We start from the raw sequence: 12,626 nt of genomic DNA, 5'->3' as shown, positions 1-12,626 counted from the left end.
AACAAGGGGCGTTATGCATGGAGGAAAGAGAACACAGCATTCCAAGAAAAACGCCCGCTACCTACATTAAAATATGGAGGTGGTTCCATCATGCTGTGGGGCTGTGTGGCCAGTGCATGGACTGGGGATCTTGTCAAAGTTGAGGGACGCATGGATTCCACTCAGTATCAGCAGATTCTGGAGACCAATGTCCAGGAATCGGTGACAAAGCTGAAGCTGCGCCGGGGCTGGATCTTTCAACAAGACAACAACCCTAATCACTGCTCAAAATCCACTAAGGCATTCATGCAGAGGAACAAGTACAACATTCTGGAATGGCCATCTCAGTCCCCAGACCTGTGTGAGTTAAAGAGAGCTGTCCATGCTCGGAAGCCATTAAACCTGAATGAGCTAGAGATGTTTTGTAAAGAGGAATGGCCCAAAATACCTTCCTCCAGAATCCAGACTCTCATTGGAACCTACAGGAAGCGTTTAGAGGCTGTAATTTCTGCAAAAGGAGGATCTACTAAATATTGATTTCATTTCTTTTTTGGGGTGCCCAAATTTATGCACCTGCCTAATTTTGTTTAAACAATTATTGCACACTTTCTGTAAATCCAATAAACTTCATTTCACTTCTCAAATATCATTGTGTGTGTCTCCTATATGATATATTTATCTGACATTTTTTATCGTAACAACCAACGATTTATACAGGAAAATCATGACGATTAACGAGGTTGCCCAAACTTTCGCATCCCACTGTATATTTTGGACCATGACTAATTATGGTTGGCGGAAATTTTCAAAAATAGGTTTACAATAGGCTATGATTTTGCTAAGAATTTTCGCATTTTCACATAGAATTTTCTCATTCATGTCCATTGCTTACTAGACATTGTTTGTTATTTATGCAAAAAACATTTCTGCATTGCACGAAAATAATGTCACATATCAAAATTTACTTAGCATCTTTCAACTCAAAATTGCATAATTCCAATGCAAAGTCGGAATTCGGATTTTGCTAATCTGTGCGCTCTTCCCCACTGACCAGACTTCCTAAAATGGCCAGGAAGCAGGGAAACTGTATATTGTACAGCGTGTAGAATGAACTGTATAGAGCGTACAGGGTATACTCTATATAGGGGAACCATGTACGTGCAAAATGTAGTCCATATAGTGGCTCCATAAGGCATTTCCAAAGTATGGTAATGCAGTTTATGTAAATATAGAATATGGAATATTATAAACTCCAACACAACGTACAGAATGTATTGCCCATCTGTGAGTAACTATTTGCTTTCCCGACACATGCAGGTCTGCTGACGTTCCCTGACAATTCGCATGGAACCCCCAGAAATGAGGGTCTCTTCGAGAGTAACAAACTAGTGAAGAGAGAAAAATGTCAAGCGGTAATCCAGCGGGCCATAACCGCCTCTACTGCCTCCTGCTGCCTGGCGGCCAACCAAGCCTGACGCCCGGTGTCAACGCCTCCACCGCCTCCTGCTGCCTGGCGGCCAACCAAGCCTGACACCCGGTGTCAACGCCTCCACCGCCTCCTGCTGCCTGGCGGCCAACCAAGCCTGATACCCGGTGTCGCCATCTCCACTGCCTCCTGCTGTCTGGCGGCTATCCAAGCCTGACTAACCGGGTGTCACCGCCTCCTGTTGCCTGGCGGCCAACCAACCATGACCACCGGTGTCACCGCGACGAGACAGCCGTGTCTCCTGCCACTTCCTACAAGTGCATTCACCTTCCTTCTCCGGATCTCTCTTTCTTTACTGTGTTTACACTGCTTGCTGGTGAAAGCAGACAAACCGTCTTCATCTCCTACATGGTGCATAACATTTATCTGTACAGGGACAGAGTCTTCTGCTGCTCAAAACGTCTAAGTGCAATGGAACTTCTATAGTGCCTCTTGTTCGAGAGAAACCCCCGTTCCTTCCCCTCTGCTTCACCTTCTTCAATGCCGTAAAGTATAATATTTCCCGATTGGCAAGCGCTGTTGGATTATGCAGGCTTTTGGTTGAAGATTTTGCCAATGCATTTTAGGAAGGCTTCAAACACGATCCATACCATTAAAGAGAATGTATAGTGGGTATTCTAGCATATTTATCTAACTGATTTTCATTTAGACCAAAACTTATTTTACTTATTATAACTTTTTTTCTAAGTAACAACATATGAAATATTAAAAATGAATGTGACTTTTGCTTTAGGAGCGCCACCTGCTGGTTTTGACGGGTGAATTTTAACAAACAGAAAATAAGCCTTGTTTTGCTGTCCTGGTGAACACATCTTTAAAGGGGACCAGAACTCTTGCACAGGACAGAAAGAAAACAGAGAGAAATGCAACCTGTGTGTATTTAGAGAGTTTAGCCTGTTTAATTCCCACTCATCTGTGACTAATAACCAGTGTAATTTGATGTCTCATCTGTGTCAGCTGGCTGTCTCGGCAGAGCAGCTAATTTATAAACACAGGATGTTAACCCAAAGTAGACACACTGCAAATTTATTGCAGGATTTCTATGAGGTGTAACAAATAAATGTTTTTCTTTAAAGGGAACCTAAACCGAGAAGGATGTGGATTTCTCCTATTAAAATAATACTGGTTGCCAGGCTCTCCTGCTGATCCTGTGTCTCTAATACATTTAGCCACAGCCCCTGAACAAGCATGCAGATCAGGTGCTCTGACTGAAGTCAGACTGGATTAGCTGCATGCTTGTTTCAGGGGTGTGATTCAGCCACTACTGCAGCCAGAGATCAGCAGGACTGCCAGGCAACTGGTATTGTTTAAAAGGAAACATTCATATCCCTCTCAGTTTAGGTTCCCTTTAACCACTTGAGGACCGCAGTGTTAAACCCCCCTAAAGACCATGCTCTTTGTTGGTGCACTGGGCGGTGCAGGCTTTTCAGCCTCCTGCACAGCCCAGCTAAGGAGCTTGGCGATCGGACCCCCTCCTATTTTTGTCCCTAAGGGGACATGACGCCGGAGGTGCTGCTGCACTTTTTATTTTATTTTTTACTTTATTTTTTATTTTTGCCTAATAGGAGGCTCTCTCTCTCCCTCCCTCCTCCCTCCCCTCAGCCTACAGCATTGAACAGGACGGCGTCCGTCCTGTTCCGCCTCTCATAGGCATCAGCCTATGAGAGGACTGCGCTCCCTGGCCAATCAGAGGCCGGGGATCGCCGATCTCATACAGCACTGCTGGAGACCGCTGCGCTGTACGGATGTAAACAGAGGGGATTTCTTTCCCCTTTCGTTTACAAACAGCCTGCTAGCCGCGATCGGAGGCTAGCTGGCTGATCATGGAGCGGAGCTCCGTGAATGGACAGGGAACAATCGTGCATGAGCGCGGCCGTTCCCTGGGAAACCGCAGCTCCAGGACTTGACACCCATTGGCGTTAGGCGGTCCTGGGGTTGCCGCCGTGGTCACGCCCATTGGCGTGAGGCGGTCGTTAGGTAGTTAAAGCTGTTACTTATATCTTAGAGCAGAGAGGAAGTTCTGAGTTCAGGTCCGGTTTAAGCTTGCAATAGATCTGTGGATAGAGACCTGATCCAGTAAACAACAGTTTCCGATATGACTGGAAATTGATGAAGTATCAGCGATTGATTTACTACCTTGTATCATAAGAGCCCAATCACATTTCAACTGAAATCTGCTGGAGAATTGATGGGACAACTGCACCCTCTAGCTATGCACCGCCCCTTCCTATTGACTTGCATTAAAATCGCATTGTGATTTTTTTTTAAAAATTGTGGTGGCTGTAATATTGCCGCGCTTTTACCCTGATTTTAATACAAGTCGATGGAAGCGGTTTTAAAAACGAAAACTGATTGAAAAGCGTTCTGCAATGTGTCTCTGCCCTAAGTGACAGCAAACTGCATGTGCTTTAAATGTTATATATTTTTTTGCGCTAGTTGTCCTGTATTGTCTGTAGCATGTTTCTATGGCAAGATGCACATAATGTCAGTTTGTGTTTCTGATACAACCCCAGATCCACAGTCTTTTGTAGGCCATTCTGTTCTCTATAGAGCAGTCTTAGCTTTGCTACGCAGCAGAACCTTTTTCTTCTTCTCAGCCAAACCAGCAGGTGGCACCCTAGACAATTATATCCTCATTTGTGATGTCCAAAGTTTTTCAGTTTTTCTGATTAAAAAAATAAATATATATATATATATATATATTTTTTTTTTAATTTCAATTTGTTTTTAGGCATGTGAAACAGTCCTAAAACCTCTACATGTCAGGGAATGTATCATTACTGAGAAGTTTACCAATACTGAAAACGATAGTTATTATTTTTTAATGATATATATAATAATATCAAAAGGAAAAAAATTGCTATACATTCTCATTAATGAGGAAGCGCAAGTTAAAGTGGATCTATCGGTGGCAGAGATGACACATTTATTTTACATAAATTCTCCTTAAAATATAGCGAGGAAAAAAAAAGTTAAAATCTGACAGAACTGACAGGTTTTTGAATAGTCCATCTCTTCATGGGGGATTCTCAGTGTTTTTTTGTTTTTTTTCAAAAGCACTTACTGAACAGCAGTTGCTACATTTAACTGCCAAAATAGTAAGATACCAGCAAGCCTCGCCACTCGCTTGCACACTGTTTTAGCAGTTAGACTTAGCAGCTGACGTTCAGGGAATGCTTTGGAAAAGAATAAAAGAAATACTGAAAAACCCCCATGAGGAATTGACTAGTCCAAACCCTATCAGATTTTAACTGCTTACTTTTTTTTTGCTTTAGTAGTCTTTTGAAGGACAACTGTAGTGAGAGGTCTATGGATGCTGCCATATTTATTTCCTGTCAAACAATACCAGTTGCCTGGCTATCCTGCTGGTCTGTTTGGCTGCAGTAGTGTCTAAATAACTGCAGAAACAAACATGCAGCCAATCCTGTCAGATCTGACAATGTCAGAAACAGCGATCTGCTGCATGCTTGTTCAGGGGCTATGGCTAAAAGTATTAGAGGGAGAGGACCAGCAGGAGAGCCAGGAAAATGGTATTGCTTAAAAGGAAATAAATATGGCAGTCTCCATGTTCCTCTTACTTCAGTTGTCCTTTAAGTGGTAAGACTTGATGGAGAGGTGGATCATGGGTTTGGTCAGGTGATCTGTAAGTCTCTGAATGGCTGGTCACAAACACATGATTATGCTTCACTGCTGTTTCCTGTTTGAGCCGACATATGAAATAGAAGCAAGAAATTATAACTACTAGTCAATAATCACTTAACTGGTTTTAATTTGATTCACAAATCTTCCTCCTGGTGAATTATGTAGAACAAATTGACAGTCTATAATCAGCAGAGAAGGAAGTGGGTTAGTCTGTCTGTATTTTACTGAAAGAATGAGGAGATTTTACTTACAGACTGAAATCTCAATTAGATACTTAAGTCTTTTAACCATAAATGTACGATCCTTGTCTGTGTGCCTCCATATCCTGGTCACATGGCCACAGATGCATGCTGGGAAATACCAGGAAAACACGAAAGTCTCTGCCTCACTGTTTGTCGATTGCCAGAAGGATTTGTTTCTTGATGAAAGTTCAGCACAGAGCACTCGTGTGATTTGAAGTGGACGGCCATGTTGTTTTCCTGGGAGGGGCAACCAGCCTGAATTTATAAAATCTGATAACTTCGCTGGCAATCAGAACAGGGCATTGGGAAAAGGGATGACACGCGACTAGGTTCGCTGTACTTAGATAAGCCCTACTTCTAGCGCCATGCAGCAGAGGTAGGCAAGACAGCGACTACAGTCGCGGAAAAGGGTATATGCATGGGAAATGTTTATAAGCTATAGAAACAGGCCTTTTAGCAATAACTTTAGGGTGCTTTACGGAAGCGATGCTTTTAGGCTAAGGCAGCGAACGTTCAGGTGAACTCTACATGTCGCCATGTCCTTTCTGTTCAGCTGCCGTGGCTCAGAATGGAACTTTTGAGCTGCGATGGATGGGAATGTTGTTAAAGGATACCCGAAGTAACATGATGAGATAGACATGGGTATGTACAGTGCCTAGCACACAAATAACGGAAAATTGTTACTTACCTATCGGTAATTTTCCTTTCCCGATGCTTATATGTCATCACACCTGGGTAGTTGCCCCGCCCCCTCTACCCCATAGGATCATACTACTATAAATCTTAACTAAGCCGCCCCCCCCCCCCCCCCAGTCTATGTAAACCTCGATCATCGAAGCTCACATGAAGGGAGGGACCGGTGTGATGACATATAAGCATCGGGAAAGGAAAATTACCGATAGGTAAGTAACAATTTTCCGTTTTCCCTATGCTTAATGTCATCACACCTGGGAACTAACTAGGTAAAAAAAAAAAAGAAGGGTGGGACCACATTATGCTGAAACAAAGGAAAAATTTTAATTATTCACATCTTGTACATTCTCAAGAATAGCTTTGCCAAACATTAGTGAGGATTGGGCAGATAGATCCACTCTATAATGGCGCATAAACGTATTTATGGATGACCAATTTGCTGCTTGGCACACCTTCTCTGCTGGCACCTTGTTGAAGGCTGCCCATGAGGTAGCCATGCTGCGTGTAGAGTGTGCCACTAGCTGACTAGGGGGTTCTAAACTTAAGGTTCTATAGGCAGTCTGTATGGTTTTAACGATCCATGAGGCTATGGTCCTGACTGTAGCGGGCTGCCCCCTTCTATATCCATTAGGTATGACCCATAGTCTTTCCGTCATTCTTATTTCTGACGTTTTCTCCAGGTAGGTCTTAATTGCTAGGCCAACATCCAATGGATGTGTTGTTCCTGATTCATCCTCTGTGAAGGTTGGTAGTGTCCAGTCTTGGTTTAAGTGATAGGTGGAGGCTACCTTAGGGATGAATTGTTGTATGGGTCTCAGCACAACCCTATCAGGGTATAAGGTCAGGTAGGGTTCTTTACACCCTAACGCTTGCAATTCAGATACCCTACGAGCAGAGGCGATCGCCACCAGGAATACGGTTCTCAGCGTAACATGCCAGAGTGACGCCTCCTGCATGGGATAGAAGGGTTGCTTCTTCAGTGCGTCTAAAACCAAGGGTAAGTCCCACTTGGGGAATAATGCCTTCTTTGGAGGTTTTACTCTCAATACTCCTCTTAGGAACTGTTTTAGAAGTGGCTGCGTAGCCCAGGAAATTCAGGTTGTCGCCGAGAGGGCTGACACATGTACTTTTAGGGTATGGTACCCCAATCCCTTTGATAGTCCCCTCTGTAGGAATTCTAGTATGTGTTTAGGTTCGGGCATTGAAGGTTCGAACTGAAACTCCGCTGCAAAGTCCTTAAATCTATTCCATACTCTCCTATAAGTTGCGTTAGTGGTTGGTCTTCTGGAGCTGAGAATGGTCTTGATCACCTCTACCGAGTGACCCTCTCTTCTTAGCCTTTCCCCTTCAAAATCCAGGCGTTCAGATTCAGTTTCCTGGGGTTCGGGTGTAGAATCTCTCCCTGTGCCAGCATGTCTCTCTTGTATGGGAGAGGTAGAGGAGACTGTAATCTCATTTCCCACAACAGTGGGAACCATGGACGGTTCGGCCAAAAGGGAATGACAGCGATCAGAGTCACTCTCTCCCTGACTAATCTCATCAATAGTCTGAAAATTGTCGGTGTTGGAGGGAAAACATAGGCAATCTGAAATTCCCACCTGGCTGATAGAGCATCCACTGCTATTGCTTGGCTGCAGTATGTCCGGGAGTAGAAGAGTGTGCACTTGGAATTCTGTGGTGTGGCCATCAGATCTAGCTGTGGTGTTCCCAGTCTGTGACAGATCCATCTGTATATTTCCGTATCCAGGCTCCACTCGTTGTTGTTCACGAATGTTCTGCTTAGCCGGTCTGCCCGTATGTTCTCCTTGCCCGGAATATAGACTGACTTCAAATCCCACAGATTCTCTTCCGCAAACTGTAAGATGGGAGCTGTTTCCTGGAGTAGAGCCATGCTCCTCGTTCCCCCCTGCTTCCTCAGGTATGCGACTGCCGTCTTGTTGTCTACTTGGACCAGCACTGAGTGTCCCCTGACTATATCGATGAAGCTGATTAGAGCCTGGTATACTGCTCTCAGTTCTAATATGTTGCAATGAGTGTGAGTCTGTTGATCTGTCCATTGTCCTTGCGCTGTCACTGATCCACAGTGGGCTCCCCATCCTTTCTGGCTGGCATCCGTAGTAATTGTGATCATGCGTTGCGTTTGTATTAAATGGTGTCTGGATAAATTGTCCACATTGGTCCACCATGAAAGACTGTTCATCATTAGAGGAGTGATGTTTATTCTTTGGTTCCAGGTTTCCTTGTCCCACTGGGTCATGAATCCCCATTGAAAGACTCGGGTGTGCCAATGGGCCCAGCGTACCATCTGTATAGTGGAGGTTAATGTGCCCAAGATACTCAGACATTGTCTTGCTGATAATATCGTCATTGTTGACATATTGTGTATCTTCTGAATGATAATATCCTTCTTCTCCTGCGGAAGACTGATTGAGTTCTGGGTAGTTTGGAACAGAGCACCCAGAAACACCATCGATTGTGTTGGGATAAGGTGACTCTTCAGGGTGTTCAGTTTCCATCCGTAGCGGGTTAGAGAGTGAGTTAAGATGTCCCGATGTTGGATAAGTGTCTGCCTGTCTGCTGATAGTAATAGAAGGTCGTCCAGGTAGTGGAATAGACGAAGACCCTTCAGACGAAGAGTCGCTACTAGAGCTAGTAGTACTTTCGAGAAAGTTCTGGGTGCTGTGGATATCCCGAATGGCAGGCATCTGAATTGATAGTGGGAGTCTTCTATTGCAAATCTGAGGAATTTTTGGAACTTTGGATGTATGGCTATATGCAAGTATGCATCTTCCAGATCTACTGAAAGCATCCAGTCGTAAGGTCTTATTGATTGTTTGATTGACTGTAGTGTCTCCATCCTGAACCTTTTTAGTTTTATGTGTCGGTTTAGAAATCTCAGGTCCAATACCGGTCTCCATGACCCGGTTTTCTTTTGTACAAAGAATAATGGGGAATAAACCCCCTTCCCCCTTTCTTCTGGTGGAACTTGTATAATAGCGTTCTTTTGTAATAGGGTTTGTACATATTCCTCCAATATTTGTCTCTTCTGAGCAATCTTTGGAACTCTGGTGGGAACGAAATGCTTTCTGGGTGGTTTTCTTGTGAAGCTCCATCGATGACCGACCGTAATGGTTTTCTGAATCCATGGGTTTTGTATGTTTTCCACCCAGACTTGACCGAATTTCTGGAGTATTCCCCCCACTGGCCAACTCTGGGCGGAGTGCCCGTCAAAAAGTCTTCTGCTGACTCGCCGGAGGGGTAGTTATCTTCTGCCTCGTCAACCTCTGCAGATTACTATGGCTGCTTTGCCAGTTCCTGCTAAACTCTTTCCCAGGTCGGTAAGACTTAGCCGACCTAACTCTTGACTGTGGGAAACGATTAGGCTGCTGGGGATTAGGTCTTCTAGGTTTCCTATCTTGTGGGATAAGCCCGGATCTTCCCCCAGTGACTCTCTGGATCGCAGAGTCCATTTCCTTGCCGAAAAGGTTTATTCCGTCGTACGGAATCCTACACCATTCTTGTCTGGATGACTGATCCGACGACCATGACTTAAGCCATAAGGCTCGTTTAGCGACCACTGAGAAGACCATTGCTCTAGCCCCACATCTTATTATGTCCACCGCTGCCTCTCCAACGAAGTCGGCTGTCAGATTAAAAGTATCCAGAGCGGAGATTATGGCGTCTTTATCAGCCCCTGCTCGGACTGCGTCCTCCACGTTCGTGGACCATGCACGTATCGCCTTCGCTATGGAAGTGAGTGCTACTGCAGGTCTTGTTGAATTGCCTATAATCATATAGATCTTCCTCAATTCTGAATCTATCCTCTTCTCCAATACATCTTTAAACGTTGCCGCATTATCTCTCGGAAGGGTAACGTGTTTGGCTAGGCGGCTCACTGACGCGTCCACCACAGGCAGGTTGTCTAAAGACTTCGTATCCTTGGAATGCAGAGGGTATAACTTCATTATACGATTATTAAGTGGGGGCTTCTTCTCCAGCTTCTCCCATTCTTCCTTTATGACTTCCGCTATTTCCGTCATCATAGGGAAAGTCGTCACTTTTCTCTTTAGGTGAGTATAATATTCCTTGTGTTTCCTCGTGCTAGATGATGGCTCTTGCTCCTCGTCCGAACTCTCCCACTCTATAGCTTCGCGGACTGCTTGCACATAAGGTTGCACCAGTGCGAAATCAAATCCAGTCGCGGCGTCCTCCATAACTCCTGCAGGTTGTGTCTGATCCGTGACTGTATCTTTTGAGGGTAATGTTGATATGTATTCCCTCATTGATTCCTGCACGGCTGCTTTAATCATTTCTGAGACGTCCATCGGTGTCTGCTCATTCTCTCTCGCCATCTCGGAGAAGCATCTTCTACACACGTCCTTATCCGGCATGGCGTCCCTATGACATGCCCAACACCTTTTTATTTGCTCAAGGTAGTGAGAGTGTGCTCTAGGGGATCTGCTTCTATCTCTTTGAGATGAAGGTGATCTCGCCGCTTTGTCTTTGGACTTTGACTTCTTCTTGTCCTTGTGCTTCCTACAGATGAGCAGGGAGAGAGAGAGAGAGAGAGAGAGGATGGCGTTAGGTATCCTTCGATAACCGGGTTCAAGAACCTACCTCTCTAGCCCCTACCTTGAACCCGCAGGTTGGTCTGTAGAAGTTGTAGAGGGACCCGGAGTCACAGCTAAGCCAGCTGCAAGAAGGAAGGAAGATAGTAAAGAAACACCCTTCCTATAGCACCCCCCCCCCCCCCCCCTTACTGTCATTCAGCATTTCCTCCCAGCTAACCTGTTGTGGCTTCCATGGGGGGGATTAGTCGGCTCGGCGCTCGTCTCCATGCTGGTCAGAGTCTCCACACGCACTGTGGACATGCGACCAGCGTGAGCCTCCGAGCCGACTGCTTAAAAGCACCGCTCCGGAGCCACTTCCGGAATCCGTACCGCATCACTTCCGGTCGGCGCTCTCCACCAATCAGAGCGCCCGACGTGGTGGAACGCATGATGCGGACGGAAGTCTCGGTGACATGCACGCCAGAAGCCGCTCGCCGAGAAGAAGAGATAGAGAGAGGTGAGAGCGGGTCCCTCCAAGAAAAGCGGCATATTTAATGCTGCATAGGTCACTCTCTGGCAGGCGTCCCCCAGGTTATTTAAACCTATTAGGTACAGCGCCCCCGGCCCCCTCCAGACCATAAGATACAGGGGGAGTCCCAAACTAGTTTATAGTTTTAGTGGGACAGAAACATACAAACACTGTAAATACAGTGAGGTAGGGGCAAAAAAGAAAAAGAAAAATTGCAGGCAAATCTTGCCCGTACGTCCTACCGGATCCCATGGAGCAAGGTGATCGAGGAAAAAAGACTGGGGGGGGGGCCGGCTTAGTTAAGATTTATAGTAGTATGATCCTATGGGGTAGAGGGGGCGGGGCAACTACCCAGGTGTGATGACATTAAGCATAGGGAAAGCTATGCTGTGTTCCTTTTTTTCTTTCTTTGCATGAAAGAGTTAAATATCAGGTATGTAAGTGGCTGACTCAGTCCTGACTCAGACAGGAAGTCTGCTGCTGTGGTGAAATCATCCTATTTTCACCTGAAGAACATTGCAAAAATCAAGCACCTCATCCCTAAAGAAGATCTGCCAACCTTAGTCCACGCCTTCATCACATCCCGACTGGACTACTGTAATGCTCTCTACACTGGCTTTCCAAAAAAAGGTCTTGTACCGCCTACAGCTGATACAGAATACTGCTGCCAGACTGCTAACCAACCAACCCCGTCACTGCCACATAACGCCAGTCCTGCATTCCCTTCACTGGCTACCTATAGAATGGAGGGTCCTATTCAAGATCGGCCTACTGACATTTAAATCCCTGAATAATCTGGGCCCATGAAAGAAATGAATACATGAAAGAAATGTTACAGCTGCGTAGCAATCCCCGCATTCTCAGATCCACAGGTTCCAATAATCTAGTCATACCCAGAGTCCACTAGGAAACTTTTGGTCCCAGAGCCTTCTGTCATGCTGCCCCTACGTTTTGGAACTCCTTACCTCAGCAGATCAGGACAGCTCCATCCCTGGCCGTGTTTAAATCCAGACTGAAAACCCACCTGTTCAGTTTGGCATTTGCAGAATTCATCCTACTACCAATTACTGAATCTGAGAGAGCCTAAGCGCTTTGAGTCCTATGCGAGAAAAGCGCTATAGAAATGTTATTGTATTGTATTGTAAGTAACTACAGTGTGACCCTCACTGATAAATTCCTCTTTTTACCTCTTTCTTGCTCTCAGAAGCCATTTCCTGCTAGGAAATGTTTTATAGTTGGAATTTCTTATCAGTGAGGGTCACACTGTAGTCACTTCCTGTCTGAGTCAGGACTGAGTCAGCCACTTACATACCTGATATTTAACTCTTTCAGGCAGAGAAAGAAAAAAAGGAACACCGCATAGTTATTTGTGTGCTAGGCACTGTACATACATACGTCTGTCTCATCATGTCACTTCGAGTATCCTTTAAGCTTTAGAGTCTGTGGTCTTGGCTTCACGTGGACAGATGCATCAAATCTAAGAAACCTACACAGAGGGCGCCACA

The 12,626-nt window shown here is 45.2% G+C and overlaps 1 protein-coding gene across 1 annotated transcript in view; it reads left to right on the top strand.

Moving 5' to 3' along the window:
* MORN4 (MORN repeat containing 4) overlaps positions 1-2,080 on the top strand; it is a 34,167-nt gene extending 32,087 nt beyond the window's left edge. The window contains exon 5 of the mRNA XM_068255565.1: positions 1,297-2,080. Within this exon, the coding sequence (XP_068111666.1) occupies positions 1,297-1,454 (158 nt within the window). The 3' untranslated portion in view covers positions 1,455-2,080. The remainder of the gene's footprint in view (positions 1-1,296) is intronic.
* The last annotated feature ends 10,546 nt before the right edge of the window (positions 2,081-12,626 follow it).

The sequence above is a fragment of the Hyperolius riggenbachi genome, chromosome 10, assembly GCF_040937935.1.
Source record: "Hyperolius riggenbachi isolate aHypRig1 chromosome 10, aHypRig1.pri, whole genome shotgun sequence".
Classification (NCBI taxonomy): domain Eukaryota; kingdom Metazoa; phylum Chordata; class Amphibia; order Anura; family Hyperoliidae; genus Hyperolius; species Hyperolius riggenbachi.
The sequence above is the reverse complement of the archived record's forward strand: the minus strand, read 5'-3'. Positions and strand labels throughout refer to the sequence as shown.